We start from the raw sequence: 20,077 nt of genomic DNA on the forward strand, positions 1-20,077 counted from the left end.
TAATACATATATTTTTTTTTTTTTTTGTTAGCAATATATAACAAAACTAGTAATTCAATAGTTAACAACTGTACAAAATTAATAAATAATAATGTTACATTTTACATTTATGTTACATAGGTATATTGTACTGTGTCATTATCAATAACCCTAAAAAAAAAATAATTAAAATAATTTTTACCATAAAATGATTGTAGTTCTTAAAAGGCCTAACTGCTGTATGCAATGAGCCTGAAAAACCGCATGCTGTTTGAAAAATAATAAGTAGTTCACACACGGGCTACCCCATTGCAAAGAGCCTAGTTTTTTTGCAAAAACACTAATTTTCCATATAGCCTACGACATATATATATATATATGAAAAAATAAGATCTTTTAAATTAGCTAGTAATTAGGAGGAATTAGAAAAAGTTTATATCTGTCATTACCTTTTTGAACCAGTAAAAATGCTTCAATCTAAATTTATAGTACCAACTACCAAAAGATTTATTCTAGTTGTAACTTTGGTGAGGAGGTCACCCAGATTAAAATCAAAATCCTAAAACTAAAAATTTACAGGAAACCCGGAATACATACTCAATAGTCAATACCACTATACCAGTCTTTGACAAAAACAATTTTATTATATTATTATACATAATTCAAAAATTAGCAAATGAGCAAATTTCATAAAAAATGCATCGGTGCCTATAAGTATATTCCAAGCTTAATACAATTTTTAAAATATTTTAGGCCATTTTGAATTATTTATAAATATTTGATATTTTTGAATTTTATTTTTAAATTTATGGTAATTAAATTTATTTTGATAATTAAAAATTCAAAAATATTGGTAATTAAAAACTTTTTCTTGAATTATTCTACAGCAATATAAAAATATTGAAAATATATGGTCATAATTTTTAAAATGTTTCGAAAAAATTCGTTAATATATTTTACATTTAAAATGTATATACATTTAATTTTATCATTAACACCATTTATAAATAACCTGGAAATGTAATACATGTTTTTCCATATGTTTTCTTTTACTAGTCCTTAAAATATAATTGTAACATAAGCTCGCATTCATTTTTATGAGTGTTCTAAGTTCAAATTTTGGAAAAATCGGATATTATAATATAATGATTATCTACGAACAAAATTTAATTATTATGTTGTATTCAAAACAATAAATTATATTGATAAGCTATAAAAACCATGAATATAAATTATTTACTTGTTAGTATATTAACTTACAAGTTTACTTGCATAAATATGTAAAATAACATTATATTAATAATTATTATACTATAATATAATATGTTTTTAACAAAATGTTGTTTATAACCTACCCCATATTATTTATTATTATTACTTTATTTATTTTGTAAATTTTATATAAAACAGTTTCGAAAATATTGAAAATTTTTTAAAATGTAACATAATAATAATCATACATTAGACCAATAAAGTAATTAGAGTAGGTGAGTAGTAATTAATAATAATAGGTATAATATTTTCTTATGAATATGATAAAAACATTATGAAGAAAATTACATATAAAAATAACTAAGTGTTTGATGTTTGACAAATAACCATAAAATTATTAGTATCATAATATTTAGTGTTGAATTTATAATTATGCAATAATTATGGTTTAGAGCAGGGGTGGCCAACCTTATCAAAAAAGTGAGCTACATTCGAAATTTTAAGTCCCTAGTGATCGACATTCCAGGAGAATTTAAGTATTTCGCTATAGGTTTGATGAGCAAAAAAAAAAATGTTTCAAAGAAATAATTATTAGAGAATATTGCACATTATCTGATTTTTTTGTACACAATTAACCGATAATGGTAAAATTAATTTTTGTAACGATCGAATAGTTAGCGACCCCTGGTCTAGAGAGTACATGCATTAATATGAATACACAATAACATTAAATTATTTTAATTTTATGTTTAAAAATAAAAAATTATACTTTAATCAATACGGTTTCCATTGAACTTATTGTATGTGTAGAAAAGTATTCTGTTTTTTCGGTCCTCTCTAGAAAAAAAATTCTAGCCATGCCACGTTTTTTTCATCTTTAATTTAGGATTCGATACCGACCGTTTCTGTCTTTGCAATTTAATACTCCTAGGACATAGAAATAACACGTTTACCTACCTACGTAATTTACAAATTTACCAAGTATATATAGATCTAATATATTATATTCAATTTATATATTTTAATATTTTATACCTATGAAACCTGCTGATGTGGATGATTATAATATAATAAATACATGATTATTTGTTACCATATAAATACTACTTTTAATAAAATACGGCTTTTAAATTTTTTGACAAAGAAGTATTTATAATGAGGGAAGTTAGTTCAGTAAACAAAAAGGTGAATTCAAAAATATTGTAATATTTCTTCTGTTATTATTTTATCAAAAACTTTGTACGTTCAGCATTTATAGAGTTATAGTTAATTAAAAACTTATCCAAGAGTAGACATTTATTTATGTACTCTTTATCGTTCATAAAACATTATTCTACAATTTTAAATTTAAATTGACTTTATAATACAATACAGTTGATTGATGTAGTTTTAAAATTGATAATGATGAAATATATTTCGGAAATGTGAAAATATAGGATTTTAGGAAACTAATGGTTTTAGGAAAAAACTGTAATCAAACAATTTAACACTGGCGAATTTAACGTGGTATTTTCAGACATTATAAAACCTGTAGGTCTACCTACTGTATTTTATTAATCTTTTTAACATTTATTTAATGAAGTAACTCTAAACTATGTAGGTTAATCATTATTCAATAACTTGGACAGTTTTAATTTATTAGGTACACAATTATTTTTATCACCGCGTGCATGTATCTAATCGTGTAATTTATTATTATTATAAATTGTTCAACATAAATATTAAATACTACACAACATACTATACACGTAACAATATAAAACACGCTTATATAGTCATATATATATATATAAAATATAAATGTATATACACACATATTGTATTATGTATATATACATTATATATATATATATTGCCGTCATGCGCACACACTATATTATAGTATATAGCTACTGCTCTTTTCCCTAACCTCTTCCACCCTCTTCATGTCCATTTGCTGCCGTTTATCGGTTTTCCCCTTCCATACTCTTTTTCATAGCGTCAAAAACAGCAGCGTAATCTTCTATCCCCATATTCCTCAGTTTTCTATTCTAAATCTCTATTCTAATATGCAATCCCATCGTATTTTTTTCCGCTGTCATGTACGGTCTTTTCGCTGCCAGCCAGCAGTTGAGCTGACATTCGCGAAAGGCCGGGGGGCAATGTACGGCAGAACGTTGACTCAATATTTTCCCACCAAATAGAATATAATAATATTTATGTCATTGAAATATTTTTCTTGTTTTGTTTTTAAAAAAATTCATGGTATACGCACTTTCTGTTGGGATAAAAAAATCGTTATATTTTATAATGTGCCGGTCCGAAAATAAAGGACGAATAGTTTATGTTTCGTCTATAATATAAGAAACTCGTAAATTCAAGTTACATGTACGTTTTTCTGACTGTATAATCTCAATTTTGATTCGGTTTAAAACATAACATAGTTCTATCTATTATTATATCTGTTCTGTCTTTATATACTATGTATTATGTATAAATAATAAATATATTATAATGTAACATTATAAATACCTATTATATGTATTTATATACAAATCAAATTGTAATTTACAATGTGATTGTTGGTGTAAGCTTCTGTTTTTGTAAGATATATTAAATAATAAATACATAAACCGAGAAGGGAGAAGTGGTTTTTTTTTACCCCAAATCCTTAAATCGATTGGGTACCTTATATTTACACTCGGTGGTATTATCTCATTATTATTATTAAAGGCCGTCATTTTTTCTCTTGCTATTATCGTCGTTCGTTTTCCACTGCGGGATGTGGGGTAGCTAACGGCAGCTTGGTGGAGGTAACCTGGGCGTGACGCCTGCTCTCTCGAGGCACGCCCATAGGAGCAATAGCAGCAATGGCCGACCATACTCGACAATTATCGTCCGTACAGCATCCCTCATCTCACTCTACCCGGTGGCATCCACTTCATCCCCTTCTATTGCTTAAAGGGGGTGCGGAGTAAGTTGACTGAGAGGAAAAACAATGATGGTGGTGGCTAAAAACATTAAGGCCGAGAGAAGACCACCGCCGTTTACCGCCAGTGTCATAATCAGTGCGAAATCAGCCGCCGTTGTTGTATTATCATCTATATAATATTTTAACATTATTGATAATAACAAGAAAAATAATTTTAATAATAATAGTAATAATAATAAAGTTGTTGTGTGTATAATTATGTATTATAGAGTTTACTGTTAGCAGTTGTGCAGATAATAGTTTTTCAGTGTAGTGAATAAATGTGTATCATGCGATTAAGGATTGTGTTGGACATTCATTGTGCATCGGCAGAATAAAATAAAAAGGTTTTTTAAATTATTATTATTTATTTTTTATTATGTTACGATGGTGTATATAATAGCCACCGCTATATAATATATATATATATATATATATTATTTTATATTATATTGTGAAATACGTGTGAAAATGTTGTGAAACAAAAGTATTGGCACGCGATTCTTACGGTGGTAACAGCATTTATGCTCATCGAATAGTCTTATTACCCTCGATGTATTCATTACTAAAATAAATTTAAAACCATTTTCTATATAGATATATTTATCGGTATTTCATTCATTTGGTTTTTATAAAACTAATTTGATGGAGAATACTACTTCTACCGCATTTACAATTGATAATCAATCATCAAACAAAAATAACGAATTGAAAAATGGGGATAATATCGAAGATTGTCAACAACAGCATCAAAGACGGCAAAGGAATGCCGGAAATGGTCGGTGGTGTACCAGTAGCGTTCGATCGCGGTCATCTACATCATTTCTCATACACAATTTACTTATATCTTGTTCGGGTGATGCTAGTGACGTGCAAACAACTATATCTCCTCCATCACTTCCGCTTGTTGAGCAAGACAACGACAATGAAGATACTAGCAATAATAGTAGTAGCAGCGAAAGCAAAAGTAGAAGTTGTAGTCCACAAGACTTACAACTATCATCCCCCGTAATGGACGTTAAAGAAGAAAAAGAGGACATTGACGGAATGTACGATGCAGAACACTATAGAATTAAGAGACGTAAATGCACTATTCCTTTTAGAAGAAGAACGACTAAGAAAAAAGAAAGCATCAGTACTAATGCTGGTGATAGCGGTGATAGTGATATTGAAAAAAGAGAAAGTAAGAAAATTAATAACATTTAACAATTTTATAAAGAAGTGTATGTATAATAATTACGCGATAACCGCCATAATTTACATATCTGTTAGTATGAGTAAAACAATTAATAAATTGAAATATAATAAAATATTATGCATAGGAAAATTTTTATTTATTAACATATAGATACCAATTTAGTTAAATAGTTTAAAATAACAAAAAAAATTGCTTTGTATTGTTGGATTGAGTATAACTGTACAAGTAAGTTCATAAAATTAATATGTTTTAAAGATTCACCTAAATAGATTTAATTTTTATAAAACAACAATAAGCTTTTTTTGTGAAAAATAAGCCATATAAAATCAATTGTTATTTATTTACTCTATTTCTAATAGATACTTACATAACTTAAAGCATAGATTGTGATTTATAAATCATGTACCTACATTATGTACTGTTTGATACACGTGAAAGCTATAAATTATTATTTAATTTTATATAAAATATGCATTATTAATTTAATATTTTATTTTAAATAACAAACAATATACTTATAGGTTAACCTATACACTTTGAAAAACAATATACCTAATCAGATTATCTGGCAGGTATATGCGTTATTAGTTATTATTCATTACTTCTATTAGTTATTACTATAAGTAGTGTAGGTACTTCATAACTATTTTTTTCACATACATTTGTAGACTTAGAAACAACTGCATAATATATATTTCCCAAGAATAATTATAATATTTCCTGCATAATTTTTAATTTTAATTGGTATTGTAATAAAAAATAATTTTTTATTAAATACCTATGTACAATTTTCGTAATTACAGTTACTGCCTTACTGGTAGTTACTTATTTCCATGCACCTATAAATATTAAAACCTATTATTGTTTATTTATTCTTGTCGTCAATACACGCATTGCTTAATTTATTAATTCATTGGCATTAATGTTAACAGCTGATAAAGAATCAGCATCACTAAAAGTTTCAGAAGAGGATTCACAAACACAATCAATACAAACCCAACCACCGCCTATTTCAATATACCTATCTACAACCATGAATAATCAACATCAACTATCTACATTACAAACATCAACCCAAACACACACTTCAACGTCAACCACACCGGTGTCGTCGTTAAACTTCAGTGTAAATGCCATTCTCAGTGGTGGAGGATGTTCTAATGGGCGAAGCAATAGTACTAGTAGTAACTGTAGCACCGGAAGCAATGGGAGTAACGGGTCCAGTGGTTTCGGATACGGTGGGAAAACGATCGTACATCAACAAAATATTTATGACACTGGTCAACAGCACAGCCAACACTTGGCTTCTGCAGCTTTTTTGCGAATTACAGCAGCGGCCGCAGCAGCTTCCGCTTCGTCGCCTTCTGGTAAGTTAAATATTCCATAATCACAACAATAATAACTTTAATGGAGAACGATAGTTTTTAAATAAATAAATAAACACGACAACATCGTTAAACATTAAAATAAGTGTTTGCTAATAATATCGATTCAGTGATAATAGTACAACTTTTACTGTAAAAGCTATGTACGCAGCGAGTTCGTCGTTGGTAAAACATATTAAATTTTGGTACGAAATGAATAATATAGTTATAATTTATAATTAATAATAATGGTAAAGTAAAGTAAAGTAAAAAGTTATTATAGTTATATTAGTTAGGAAGGCATAAAATATAAAACCTTATAAATAAATATATTTTTTGGATATTTTTGTATAGTAGGTAGTTAACAACATAACATTATATAATATAGTTAATTTCTACGTCTAAACAACTTCATATTTTATACAATATAAAAATATAAATGCTTAATAGTATAAAGGGCCCGTACGCGCAATGATATTGAAGTATATTATTATTATGGTGATAATGGGTGGGGCTGCCGTTCAATCTTCTCTTTTTTCCTTTAGCTATAACTTTCATTTTTTTTCTTATTCCCAAACGGGTAGAAAGTGGCATGTTCTTAAATTTATAGCATTAGTCGTTTAGTACTGTCATTCACAGCCTTTTTGCACATTTATCTCACTCTATAGTCTATACATAATAATAAAAATATCTTATTAGAACAACTGTAACAATTATTATTATTATTATTGTAACACACCTAACACATACAGTTATATTTACGTTCGATATTTAGATGCTAAGTCTTTATTTGAAAAACTAACCAATAATGATAACTTATTAGTTGTATGTCATAATAAATAGTGATAATTTTTGTCGTTTAAAAAATTTACTATTTATAATAAATATGACAATTTTTATTTATTACGATTTTTTGTCAATGACATTATAGATAGAATAAGATATGCTATAATAGCAAACACTGCACATCCGACTATAACACTTTTAACACTAAACACTTCTCTGTTTACATTTATGTACATTGTACATTCGTACTATTGTATACAGTGTACAATCGATTATTTCACTTGGAACATTATGTAACATAACACAAACACAGCTGAAATAATACTATTGAAGCTCTTTAGTACCTACAAATAGTAACATAAAACTACTTATACAAAATGTTTGAACTACGATTTAGCTGACTATATTGTAGAATATATATTATTTATGTGTGCTGTTAGTCAATCGATCTTTGTATAGAGTTACACAGGAATGACATGAAGCACCGTGATTATTATAAAGTAAACACTAGGAAAATGAAATATGATTCGCTGACATTTCTATTTATGTCATAGGCCTATAAGTATGTGTATTTAATGTTAAGGTACACAACTAATTTTTGTGTATTACTTATTTATTTGAAAAAAGATTAAGACAATAATTTAAATAATATACCTAACTAAATAAGTAATATATAGGTAGTATATAATATTATATACATTAATTCGTGGATTAAATTTACTCCGCAAACATACATATTATGATACGTATAGGTACATTGTACAGAGTGTACAGTGTACACTGTACACGTTATTTATATAGGTACGTATAGTTATGCAAGAATAAAAAATAATAGTTAAATAATCATTAAATTGTATTACCTTAAAACTATAATAATTTGTAATTATATTTATTTGAAAATAGCGGTATTGAGAGGAAACTTCTTAATTTATTTTTTTATGTAATACATTTTTTTTCGCATACATTGTACATTGTACATACCATATTAACATTAAACACATCAGTGTTTAGTTAGTTTAGTTAATCAACATAATCATAGTTTACAACAACATTTTAAAAATCAAAAAAGTTGCACTCTGATTAATAGTACCACCTATATGTGTCTATGTTTTCAAGTAGAATGTTTAAATTTAAATTCCATGATGATCATTGTCATTGATTCTAAGCAAAGGATACCATACGAGTAAACCAGCATTCTATTGTAGTTAGTATTTCTAAAGATAGTGAATAGTTACAGCTAGCTGCGTATTAACGAAGTGATAAGGAAATTAATCTTCCGGACTTATATTTTGCAATTACCAATTGCTTGAATTAGCATTATATTTATAGTACATTATTTTATTAATTTGATAAGTTAATAGTATTCATTAAAACTAAATGCGTTGGACTTACTATATAATGCCATAACATGCAAAAAAAAAAAATAAGTATACCTTTAGTTGAGATCATTGTAGAACTCAGACTTTAATTGTATCTTATGTTTAATTAATAATATATATGCAATTGTACATAGGCATAATTTTTAATTAGTTATTACACGTGTTAATGTATATGAATCAAAAGAAAGTAAAAAACTTTATACATTTTTTATAAATAAGTCGAAACAAAATCATCATATTTTAAGAATTAAATATTAGCTAGAAAATGTTATTATAAATATTTAGTAAAACTCTCTGCGGTTTTCAATTTGAATGACAATAAAAAAAAAAACAAAATTAGTTATGTCAAAAATTAGTGTTGCATATACGGAATATATATTCTCGTTTACTGCTGTTTTTTTGTCAATCAAAATAATAATTAGATTACATTTTCTACTAAAACCACCTTCAAAGCAAAAAACCAAAGAACATTTTTTGCGCTCAAAAAAAAAAAAAAATTAAAAATTAATAAAAATCAAATTACATATTATGTTTGATGTTTGATTATTCGTATTTTTTTTCAGCAGTACAATATCGCTCTGCTCAGAATCTAAAATAAAAATTTATCCATGATTATTATAAAATATTTTCAAAATGTTAGTTTTGTAATATTGGGTTTTCCACGTATGGTGGTGTACTAATGTTTATTTCCTAGACGTTTTTGCATTATCAAATATCATAGATCAAATACAAAATACATATACATAAATACATAATATATAGTATATGTAGGTATATACTATAATATACTATACCGTGTACTCATATATCAAGTATAAATGTCACAAATAATATTCTCCTATTTCATTTTGATAGTATAAGACAATTGACTTTAATATTGACCACGAGTACACAAATATTTTATTTCCCATATGCATCCGATACTGGCGATATTGCACATTGCTTGAAAAATGAAAACAACCCTACTACATTACATTAAACTATTTAATAATTAGAGATTAAAAATAATTAAACGGCTTTGCATATTTTGTACTCATGTTATTTACCAACAGTGTCTATCTGTTATCTACTATATAATCGATAATTTTCTTATATATAATAGCATAATATTTAGCCATTGATAATGTAAGAACAATTCAAAATCTCAGAGACCTGTAATAAATTTTAGATTGTTTTATCATTTTATTCATATTTATAGTAATACAATTACATAATATCAGTAAAGGCTATAGGTATTTTTCCGAAGAACAATTTGCTCGTTTATCATAATAACTGAATTTGATTTCCTTCAACATTTAGAACTATAAAACTATTTTTGTTTTAATATTATATACTAACACAGTGTTATTTGGTGGGAATTAAATATTAATATTTATAGAGTGCAAAGTTAATTACGATAATATTCTAAATATTCGCATAAACAGTGATCATATTGAAATGTCATACCAACATGTATAATAATGTTTCAAAAAAAAAAAAATAAGTTTATCAATTTTAAATAAAGTATATAGAATATAGATTTACCTATAATCTTTGATAACTTCAACTAGTTTAACTAGGTATCGACTATTCCTAGCTTTTTGTCAAACATTTTGCTAATCATAAAAACTTTAAATATGCTCATAAAAAGTTATAGTAATCCGCTTATTTTAATATTAAGTAAAAAATGTACACTGTAAAACTGTAAATTCATTTCTGTTATTACGATTACCGCAGGTTAATATTGCGTTGTAATATTATTTTTGAACAATTTTGTTACCTGTATGAGCTGTATGGCTGTAAAATAAAATAATACAAATAGATCTGCCAAAGAATACTTATAAATTATAATGCATAAAGCGTAATAAGTCAACAAACCAAAACAAATCCTTCCTCCTTCAACACACATAAGGAACTAAGGTACGTTTTTACTTAATTTTATGCATTTTTCATAGCATTTCCAAAATACGCGTTACTTAAGTACCCATGTATGATTTGGCTTCGTGTTCTAATACACATATTAATCTTTCCGATAAAATATTATAGTCAATATTTCGTAGAAAATTCACGTCAGCTTTTCTTGTCATGGTAAAGTCCAGATTTTCGTGAATAAAATGATGAGCGCGCGTTACAGGGAATTGATGATGAAATTTGATTTTATATTCGCTTTTATGTGCTTTACGTTTTGAGTCTTGTTGGTCCGACTCACCTTTACTATATTTCGTCTACTAGATTATAAAATTCTGTAAAAAATAATAGAACGCAATGCTATAAACTGTAATAGTCGCAATAACAAATTAGAGTTTACCGGAAAATCGTAGGTAGCAATGATGATTTACAATAGTATCTACCTAATCAATGTATAAATATTGGGCACCATTGTAAGTACCCAATTAGACCAATTAGTATATAATACATATAGTCTGATTACAAATTAGTACTTATTATCAGCGCGAAAATAGTATTTTCATATGACAATATCACAATCGCACAACAAGTAGCATCCAATAATGGCACTGACCCTGCAGGACTACAACTGTCTACTAGAAATTATACTTTGAATGCTCACAAGTATCGAAATATACTTTTATTAACATTTCACGAAGACCGAATTTGACGTGATCGTTCGTGTTCTCAGGTCCCATGTTTTACCATCACCATCATCTAGCTTCAGTCGCCGCACTCCACCATCACCAGCAACGACAGCAACAGCAATTACACCAAAACCGAGTACACGCGGCAACCTGCAGTCCGTCGCCGACACCTCCGCCGTCTTGTCTGCCGGCCGCCGCCGCATCGAGCACGCCGTCCACTTGCACCTTCTTGACGGACGCCACCAGCACGCTGACCACCGCACCCCAATCGGCCGCACAATCTCTCCGGACCATCGCCAAGCCCATCGCACGCAGGCCCGCCAATGCCGCGAATCCCAACGCGGGCTCCAACGGCAACGTCCACAACTCCGCGTTGCTGCCGCTGGCCGCCGCAAATTTGGCGTCCAACGGTCCGTCGAGTGGCGGCGGCGGCGGCGGCGGCGGCGGTCTGGCGAACAACGCCAACGACGGTGCGGGCGGCGGCGCAAATGTCTGCAACTCGACCGCACTGTCGAACACGTCCATTTCGTCTGCCTCTACTCCCGGTAATTATAGCACATTATCATAATATATTTCTTGTGGAGAGATTAATTATTACAATATATTATATGATTTATATGTTCAGCATTTCAACGTAATCACTATTACTGCATAATATTATATATTATGTAGAGTATATAATATACAGTCGTATCCATTGTATTGTGTGTGTGTATATATATATATATCATAATATTGTAATATAAGCTGCTACTGCAGGGCCAACGTCAGACCGTGTAAAATGATTAATTGCTTAAATTTCGTTTAAAGTAATTTGTAATCTTCACCGTTAATGATGTATACAGCGAATCATATAAAGTACAGCTATGATGGCGGCGGCATAGGCGCATTAGTAGGCAGTATAGCGTTTATGCCTATAACAGAAAGTTTGTTGTTTCTGTTAGCAGTTTGTTAGTGTAACTTTGTAAAAAAAAAAAAAACTAATAATAATATTATAATTTCCCGTTGACCCGGAAAAACGTTTTTCTCAAACGGTGTGATCCTTTCGAAGGTGCCAAAAAACATGCCTCGTACAATAATCATTAATTATAAAATAATCGTCTGTCGAGAGAGTTAGCCTCGGCGTTGAGCGCCGATGTTGCACAGTTGCTAACAATAATAATTTCTTTTATAATAGTTATTATACCGCCTATGTACACTATCGTATTTACGGCCGCAATAATGCGATATACATATATTATATATAAATACATAAAGAGGCGCCTATTATTTCATTACTTAAATCGTTGATATAAAGTTTGAGCACAGTAAATCAAAAACAGACTAGCAATATGCGATCTACGTGGATATGTTTTTGACGAATGATACCACGCGTTAAAATAGATCGTTAAACGCATTCGCGTACGTCGTAAACACAAGCTCGTGTACAGTCGCGTCTACGGCGACTGGCCGACACGTGCCGCCGACCTCCGTTCGACTGAAATGTCATCGGCAGCACATGCAACACAACAACGGTATACGTATGCACCAACTAACAACAATTATTCGTATAATCATATAATATTATATATATTTTATCATGACATTACGACCATTGCGTTTTAAACGACCATAATCGTCGGTCTAATCGCCGTGTATTATTTATTATTTCATATTTGTTCTGTTTGAGTATACTATACGAATACGATAAGGTACCTATTATGAAAGCAAAATAATAATAATAAAAATAAAAAAAATAATCAATAAAATTATAACGAGAACCCGGGAGTAGTTGTATAAGAGAGTATAATAAATATAGAGACGAATTTGAGAAGAATGGAAAAATAAGGAAAATAATATAGAATGCGCGAACAAGAGAAATAACCGACTTCACCCCGTCCCGGCGCAGTGTAATCGAGTGCTGTGATTCCAACCACCCCGCTCCGCTCCAGCGTCGCTGTTGTTCTAATACACCTCCCCGGTTCCGCCAGCAAACTCATTCGCCGCCGCCAACCCCTGGGCGAACCTGTCAAACGCACGCGCTACACACCACCCTCAGCACTACCCTTGTTCCCATCTCTCTTTTCCACTCACTTATTATAATATATTTAATAATCCAATGCAGCCGCAAAAAAGGGACCCTTCCGCCGTATTCTTCTTACTATTGAAGTCAGTTGCACACACTGCCCACCGATTAGTGTTGTTGTCGTTATTAGCGTCTGTTGCACCGGATTGCATTTCTGTTTTTTTTATATATATATATATAATATAGTATATATATTTTGTCGTCCCCTTCTTTATACAATAATAAAAAATAATAATAATAAATAATTAAAAATCATCTACTATAACGTAGGCGATAGATGTGTAACATTCTGCTGCCCGGCGTAATATCATAGGTCCGTGACTAAAATGCGTATAACACTTGAATTATTTTAAGGATAAAAATTATTATTATTATTATTATTATTATTATTATTATTATTGCAACACGTGCTGTTGGCGGCGAGAATATTGTCGCCCTGCTCTTTGCTGCAATGTGGCGTCGACGTAACGCAGTAATAATCATAATAAGATGAAAAGGTAACAGCTGTAGCTGCTTATATTATTATTAACACCGTCGCTGTGGTTATTTATTATTATTTATTTATACACCGACTAGTCGGGTTAAACAATAGTAATACTTCGGTAAATGTAGCTTTACGGGCTCGCAGTTTATTTGCTCTCCCAAGCTGCTTGTCGGCATACTTATTTTAAAAGCAAAAAGTTATGTCCCGTGTACATATTAATTAATCATATGAAAAGGTTAATGAATTATCTCTTAATATAGAACTATTGTTGAACCTACAATAACCACATTAAATTCGCCTTATAAAATAATTGGCTTGTAATAGGCCCTTGACTTTTTTTTTAAACTCTATAAATCATATTTATGTGTAAATATTTAATATACATACAATAAATCCATAAAACCAATTAAGACTGCTGCCATAAAAAAATGGACAGCCGTTGATTTGATTGATTTTTTAAAAACAAATTAATTTTTTTTTTTATGATGTAATATAAAATGTAGATATGATTTCATATTTTGAATTTCTTACTTTTAAAATATTAGATCTTAAATTGTATCATTTTTGATTAAATTAATATTGACAATTTTACTAGTTAAATTGTTAATCTTGACCTTTGAGAAATATATTCAATATTCATCTATATAATGACATCATAAGTATTTTTTTTTTTTACAAATATGTTTAGGTCCAGGACGACCTAATGGCTCTGGAACAAACAGGTTCCCTATAGTACACCCTCAGTACAATTATCGTCATCATTTAGCTCATCAACATCCTCACACTCATCATGAAATCCTCATGATGCAGTCTCGATCAAATGGAGTATCTAACTCCAATAACGGAACATCGAATTCTATGGCTGCTGTTCCTCCGTCACCTTTTTCATCTTCCACCACGTGGCCTTATAATGCGGGATCCAGTGCAAACGGAGGAGGATCGGTACATATAACCGGAACAAATTCACATCATCATAGAATTACGCCATTGCACCATCATCAGCATCATCCGTCAGCAACAACCATGCTATTAATGAGCACCAACAACAACACCTTGAATGTGATGAACGGGGTAGTGGTCGGTGGAAACAACAGGGGAAAACCACGGAGGGGCATGATGCGACGGGCCGTGTTCTCTGATGCACAACGAAAGGGCTTAGAACGTCGATTTCAGGTGCAAAAGTACATTAGCAAACCGGATAGAAAGCGATTGGCTGACAAGTTATCGTTAAAAGATTCTCAGGTAATTTAAAATATACATTTACATTTCATATATTTTTTTTATAAAACAGTGTATGTAGTATATATTATATTTATACATATAAATATTTAATTTAATATGTATAATACTATAATATTATTAAACTAAACATTTATTTTTGGGGAAAGTAAAGATTTTTTTATCGGAAATTTGTTTATTACTCGTACCATCAAAATATCAAAATATGGGCATTTGCTTATTTTTCCAGAATGATTTATTAAAGCATCAAGGAAAATGCTGTAGGTACTTAATTATTATTATTAGTCAGTGCTTGCACAAATATTATTAACTATAACGTTCTATTATAAGTAATGACTAAAGAAACGAATTGATTGACCGTTGTTATAATTATTATTGTCGGTGGTTATTCTGTTAAATTTAAATTATTTAATGACTGAACTTTACATCTATATAGGTTTATAAAATGTTTAATAGTAATAATTATTGTTCTATAAAAAAAAACTGTTGTCATTTTAACGCAATATCGAGGTACATATGCTTTTCATAAATTATTGTATATATAGTGATCTCACTACTTCAGACAAGAGTTATTGACTCTAGAACTGTGTACAAATATTCAAAAGTTTATTGAAAGTCTAGAAAGTTAGATGGATGTCTGGGAAGTTAAGTGGAAGTTTATAGAATATGATAAATATTAAACCGCCTAACACAGATATCATATACGAGTAAAAAAATATATGATATAAATATGAGTACACACTACATATATGTCCTATTATACCTATACCATAGTCCGTAAAACTATACATTTGTAACAAATTTAACGTGATATAAAATATAAATAAAGTTTATAAAAAATATTTAACATTAGTAGAAGTATAGGTAGTTGTAAAACAAATAAATTCAATAATAATTCTTGTTTAGATATTTATTCTTTGCAATAGTCCTAAATAAACTATGTATATTTAAATTTTACACTAGTCCTAAAATTGCATTTATTTATTTATTCGTATATTCCTATGGGATAATTAATTAATTTAAATTATAAAATAATAGAGATAATAAAGATAATACAATTGATATCGATAATAATAATAATATTATAATAATAGTGAAAATAAGTATATTTGAATGAAAGGTCGGTTTATAAATTCAAATCAAGGTCTCGCATTAATTCAATGGCGTTTGTTATTGCATTGTTAATGTTCTCCTAATTGCCGGTTTATTAATTTATTGGATAGTCTTTTATTATGCGAGAAATCGTTTGAATATCATTTATCGTAATTCATCCTACACATAGCTCTTATAGTCCAAAATGTTCGATGGTTCAAAATTTCAAATTCTTTTAATTTGAGTTACTTACTTGACATAAACTATGTAGGTATGTACATTAGTACTGGAAAGATTATAATAATCGACATTTAAAAAATAAATTATGCTTGCGAACATTGTCTATAGCCACAAGCAAATTATACTATAAAATAAAATAATACGATTTTATTAGTTTATGATATAAAAATATAGACGATTTCTATGAATAGAAAAATAATTACTTAATGTAATGCTAGTTATATTGTAAACAATGTTTATAGTAATATCGGATGTAGCAAGTTATCGAAACTAAGGCCAACTATATCAAATTAAACAGCAATGCAATAGATACCCTGTTTTCACAGACTAAATTATATTTACTTTACTTTAATAAATAGGTACATAAAAACAAACTCATCACGTGAACCTATATTGACTATAGGTAAGCTCCTATTGAATAACTATTATCTATTTTTATAGACTCGTGAATGAAATGATTAAGTATTGATCTTACAAAGTTACAACTATTAAATGAATTATTAGTTTGGAAATAACTCAGGAGATACTTTATCATAATATTATTTTTATTGAATTACAATAAATATTTCATAGGTTTAGTCAGTTTAGATACGCATTGAAAGTCACTTTAAAATATATGCAGGTACCAGTTGTTACTTATTGCATGTATAAAAAACGGTAAGTGTTAAAATAAAAAATGTATTTTTAACATGTCCAATACATTGACAACAATAACAAATTCTAATACCCTATATCTCTTTTGAATAAGTTATACATACAAATTACAAACTGTTAAAATATTTCACGTATGCATATAATGTAAATCATTAGGTAGTGGCAGAAGGGGGTAAACATTTTCAGAAAGGGTGAGGTTAGTCCCACTTAAAATTATTTTCGAAAATTTGTAATGAATTTTATCTTTTTAGTCTTTTAAATATAAACAAAATTTAAATTTTAAAAGAACAATTAACAAATTAACAAATGTATATATCTATTACGAATAACATTGTGCTAGTTTACTAACATCTGTAGTCTCGGAACTTAATAGGTATACTTACCGCTTAGAAGACAATATTATAAATTGTCCATATAGGTGCACTATAAATATTTATTTTTTATTAGCCGGAACTAGGAAGATGGACAATACAAAAATGTGTTACATCATGTAACTTTTAAAATATAATGTTATTAATATTACGAATAACAGTCAGGGCACGTGTAGGGGGTCGAATTTATCGCTTGACTTGAATTGTTCATTGTTTAAACTCTCTAATTAGAAAATCAATAATGCGTCAATATGTATTGTACCCATAAAACATATTATATACAATGTACACGCTTATTGTTGTAAATCGTTCAATGACACAAGCTTTGAACATCAATATTGTCTATATAAACTATAAAAATACGAGTACATATTTAGCTTATAAATTAATATCATATTATACTTTATTTTACTTAACTATTATTATAATAGTTGTATATACCTCGGGGCGGGCTCAATCAATTAATCTCAGTGCGTAATAAATGAAGTGAAACAGTAATACATATGCATCTACCGTAAAACACTAACATTTTTGAAAATATTTCTTTTACATAATTTTAATTCATTATAAAACAAAATTTTCATTATATTTTATAGCTTTTATTTCTTGATTTTGGTTCTGTTTTGAATGACAAAATACATTTTTAATTTAAAACTCGGAACAAGTATAGTTTATTAGTTATAATATAATAGTATTTACTTATTATAAAAATAAGTGGAGTACCTAGTGTCCACAGACCACATTTGGATCATCATATTGCGAGGTACTCTTTGTATCACTCCATTCCGCTCATCGAAACGTTAATAAGTACTATAATAATTAGTTATAATTTATAGGTTACACACATGTCTAAAATTTGATTTAGTTTATCGAAGTATTAACTAGTAAGTACGCACACAAATAATCTGCTTCGTTGTCATTAACAAAGTGAGACAAATAAAAAGTTATGACGATAAAAAATAATGAAAAATATATTTTTTCTAGAAAAACGTTGTTTTTACAACTTAAAATTATATAAAGAAAATATTTTCCAAAACGATAAAAGTAAATTGAAATAACGATAGTGTCTTACGTTAAACGGATTACCCGGTATAATATAGATTGACTGTAAATTATATGATGTAGCTACTACAGGAATTTAGTTTTCTAAAATTTAGTAAAATCACTGGATATTACACGTTTAAGTATTATGCACAATTAGGTCGTATATTACTAGATATATTATATAAATTATATTATGTGTCGTAATTATTCGTCGATTCTTGGGTACACATTAACCGTTGTGGTTTGACAACATAAATTGCACAAAATGCAATAATAAAAATATAATATTATTATTTCTTACGATATTATAGGCGCACAATTCACTGGTGTAATATGCTCCTTACAAGTTACAAGTCGCGTTGATTATCCCATAAAATTTATGTTTTCAGTTATTATTAAGACATTTTTTTTTTAACACGCAATAATTTGTGTCAGTGGCCGTTATGTCCACCATGTAAAGGGTCAAAAGTCAAGACTCGAAGAACATTCAAATTTTAAATTGGGATAAGATTGCTTTGGTTAATTTCTTATACGTAATTGGGGCCACTGATGGGGGAAGTGTAAATTTCTTGACAGAAAATTTAGTTGAAAATTTATTTTGTATTATGTACAGGTAAAGATATGGTTCCAAAACCGTCGGATGAAGTGGCGCAACACTAAGGAACGGGAATTGTTGGCAGCCGGCACGGGTTGTCGCGAACAGACATTGCCGACGAAAAACAATCCCAATCCGGACCTGAGTGACGTTACTACGACGTCTACAGCAGCGTCAAATAGCGGCGCGTTGCCGTCTTCGTCGACGGTCACCGCAACAACGCCGACCGCAGGATCCGGAGCGGCGACGTCGACGACACCGGCATCGGCAGGCGGCCAACAGGAAAAAAAAAATACCAACGGCATGAAAAACCACCATCAGCATCCACTACACCAGCAGCAGCATCATTCGGTCCAACAGAAGCAGATACCTCAGAAGAAGATCAACGTGGCGGTGGATCAGATGCTGCTGAACAGGGGCAGTGGCAGCGGTGGTGCAGGCGGGCCACTAGTAGTCAGACAACAGCAAGTGTTGTAGTTAAATAACGATATCGATAATAATAATAATAATAATAATAATAATATTAATAATTATATAATAACAATATATAATACGTATGTATTATAAATTATAATATATTAACAGTGATAAACTGATATTGTTGTATTACTTTAAATATTAATATATTATGTGTATGCATGTATAAACACTTTATTATAATAATTTATTATATACCTAAATATACCTAACGCATTAATGATAATAATATTAATAATAATAATAATAATACGTGCCATCATGACTAATAAAATTTCCCATATTGAAATCATTGTTTGAACGCTTTTTTTCTGTCATTTTCCGACATTCTGATAAACTGCAGCAGTAAATAATATAAAATATGTCAAAGCGTGC

General features: G+C 29.3%; 1 protein-coding gene across 2 annotated transcripts; it reads left to right on the top strand.

The window, feature by feature from the left end:
- The first annotated feature begins 4,279 nt into the window (after positions 1-4,279).
- On the top strand, positions 4,280-19,716 carry LOC113556824 (mucin-21-like). 2 transcript variants are annotated; one of them, XM_026961984.1, is made up of 6 exons: positions 4,280-4,488; positions 4,739-5,324; positions 6,272-6,706; positions 11,486-11,986; positions 14,679-15,232; positions 19,244-19,716. In XM_026961984.1, the coding sequence occupies exons 2-6, from the start codon at positions 4,787-4,789 to the stop codon at positions 19,700-19,702; spliced, it is 2,487 nt and encodes an 828-aa protein (XP_026817785.1). In that variant the 5' UTR covers positions 4,280-4,488; positions 4,739-4,786; the 3' UTR covers positions 19,703-19,716. The 2 variants fall into 2 exon arrangements, with proteins under 2 accessions (XP_026817785.1, XP_026817786.1); XM_026961985.1 differs by having other exon boundaries at positions 6,299-6,706.
- The last annotated feature ends 361 nt before the right edge of the window (positions 19,717-20,077 follow it).

Source organism: Rhopalosiphum maidis, chromosome 3, assembly GCF_003676215.2.
Source record: "Rhopalosiphum maidis isolate BTI-1 chromosome 3, ASM367621v3, whole genome shotgun sequence".
NCBI classification, from domain to species: Eukaryota; Metazoa; Arthropoda; class Insecta; order Hemiptera; family Aphididae; genus Rhopalosiphum; species Rhopalosiphum maidis.

Excerpts from the sequence above, each read along its gene's own strand:
- LOC113556824 (XM_026961984.1), top strand. The coding sequence starts at position 4,787 with ATGGAGAATACTACTTCTACCGCATTTACAATTGATAATCAATCATCA. Across the intron at positions 6,707-11,485 it reads TTCCGCTTCGTCGCCTTCTG|GTCCCATGTTTTACCATCAC; the intron begins GTAAGTTAAATA and ends TCGTGTTCTCAG. Across the intron at positions 11,987-14,678 it reads TTCGTCTGCCTCTACTCCCG|GTCCAGGACGACCTAATGGC; the intron begins GTAATTATAGCA and ends AAATATGTTTAG.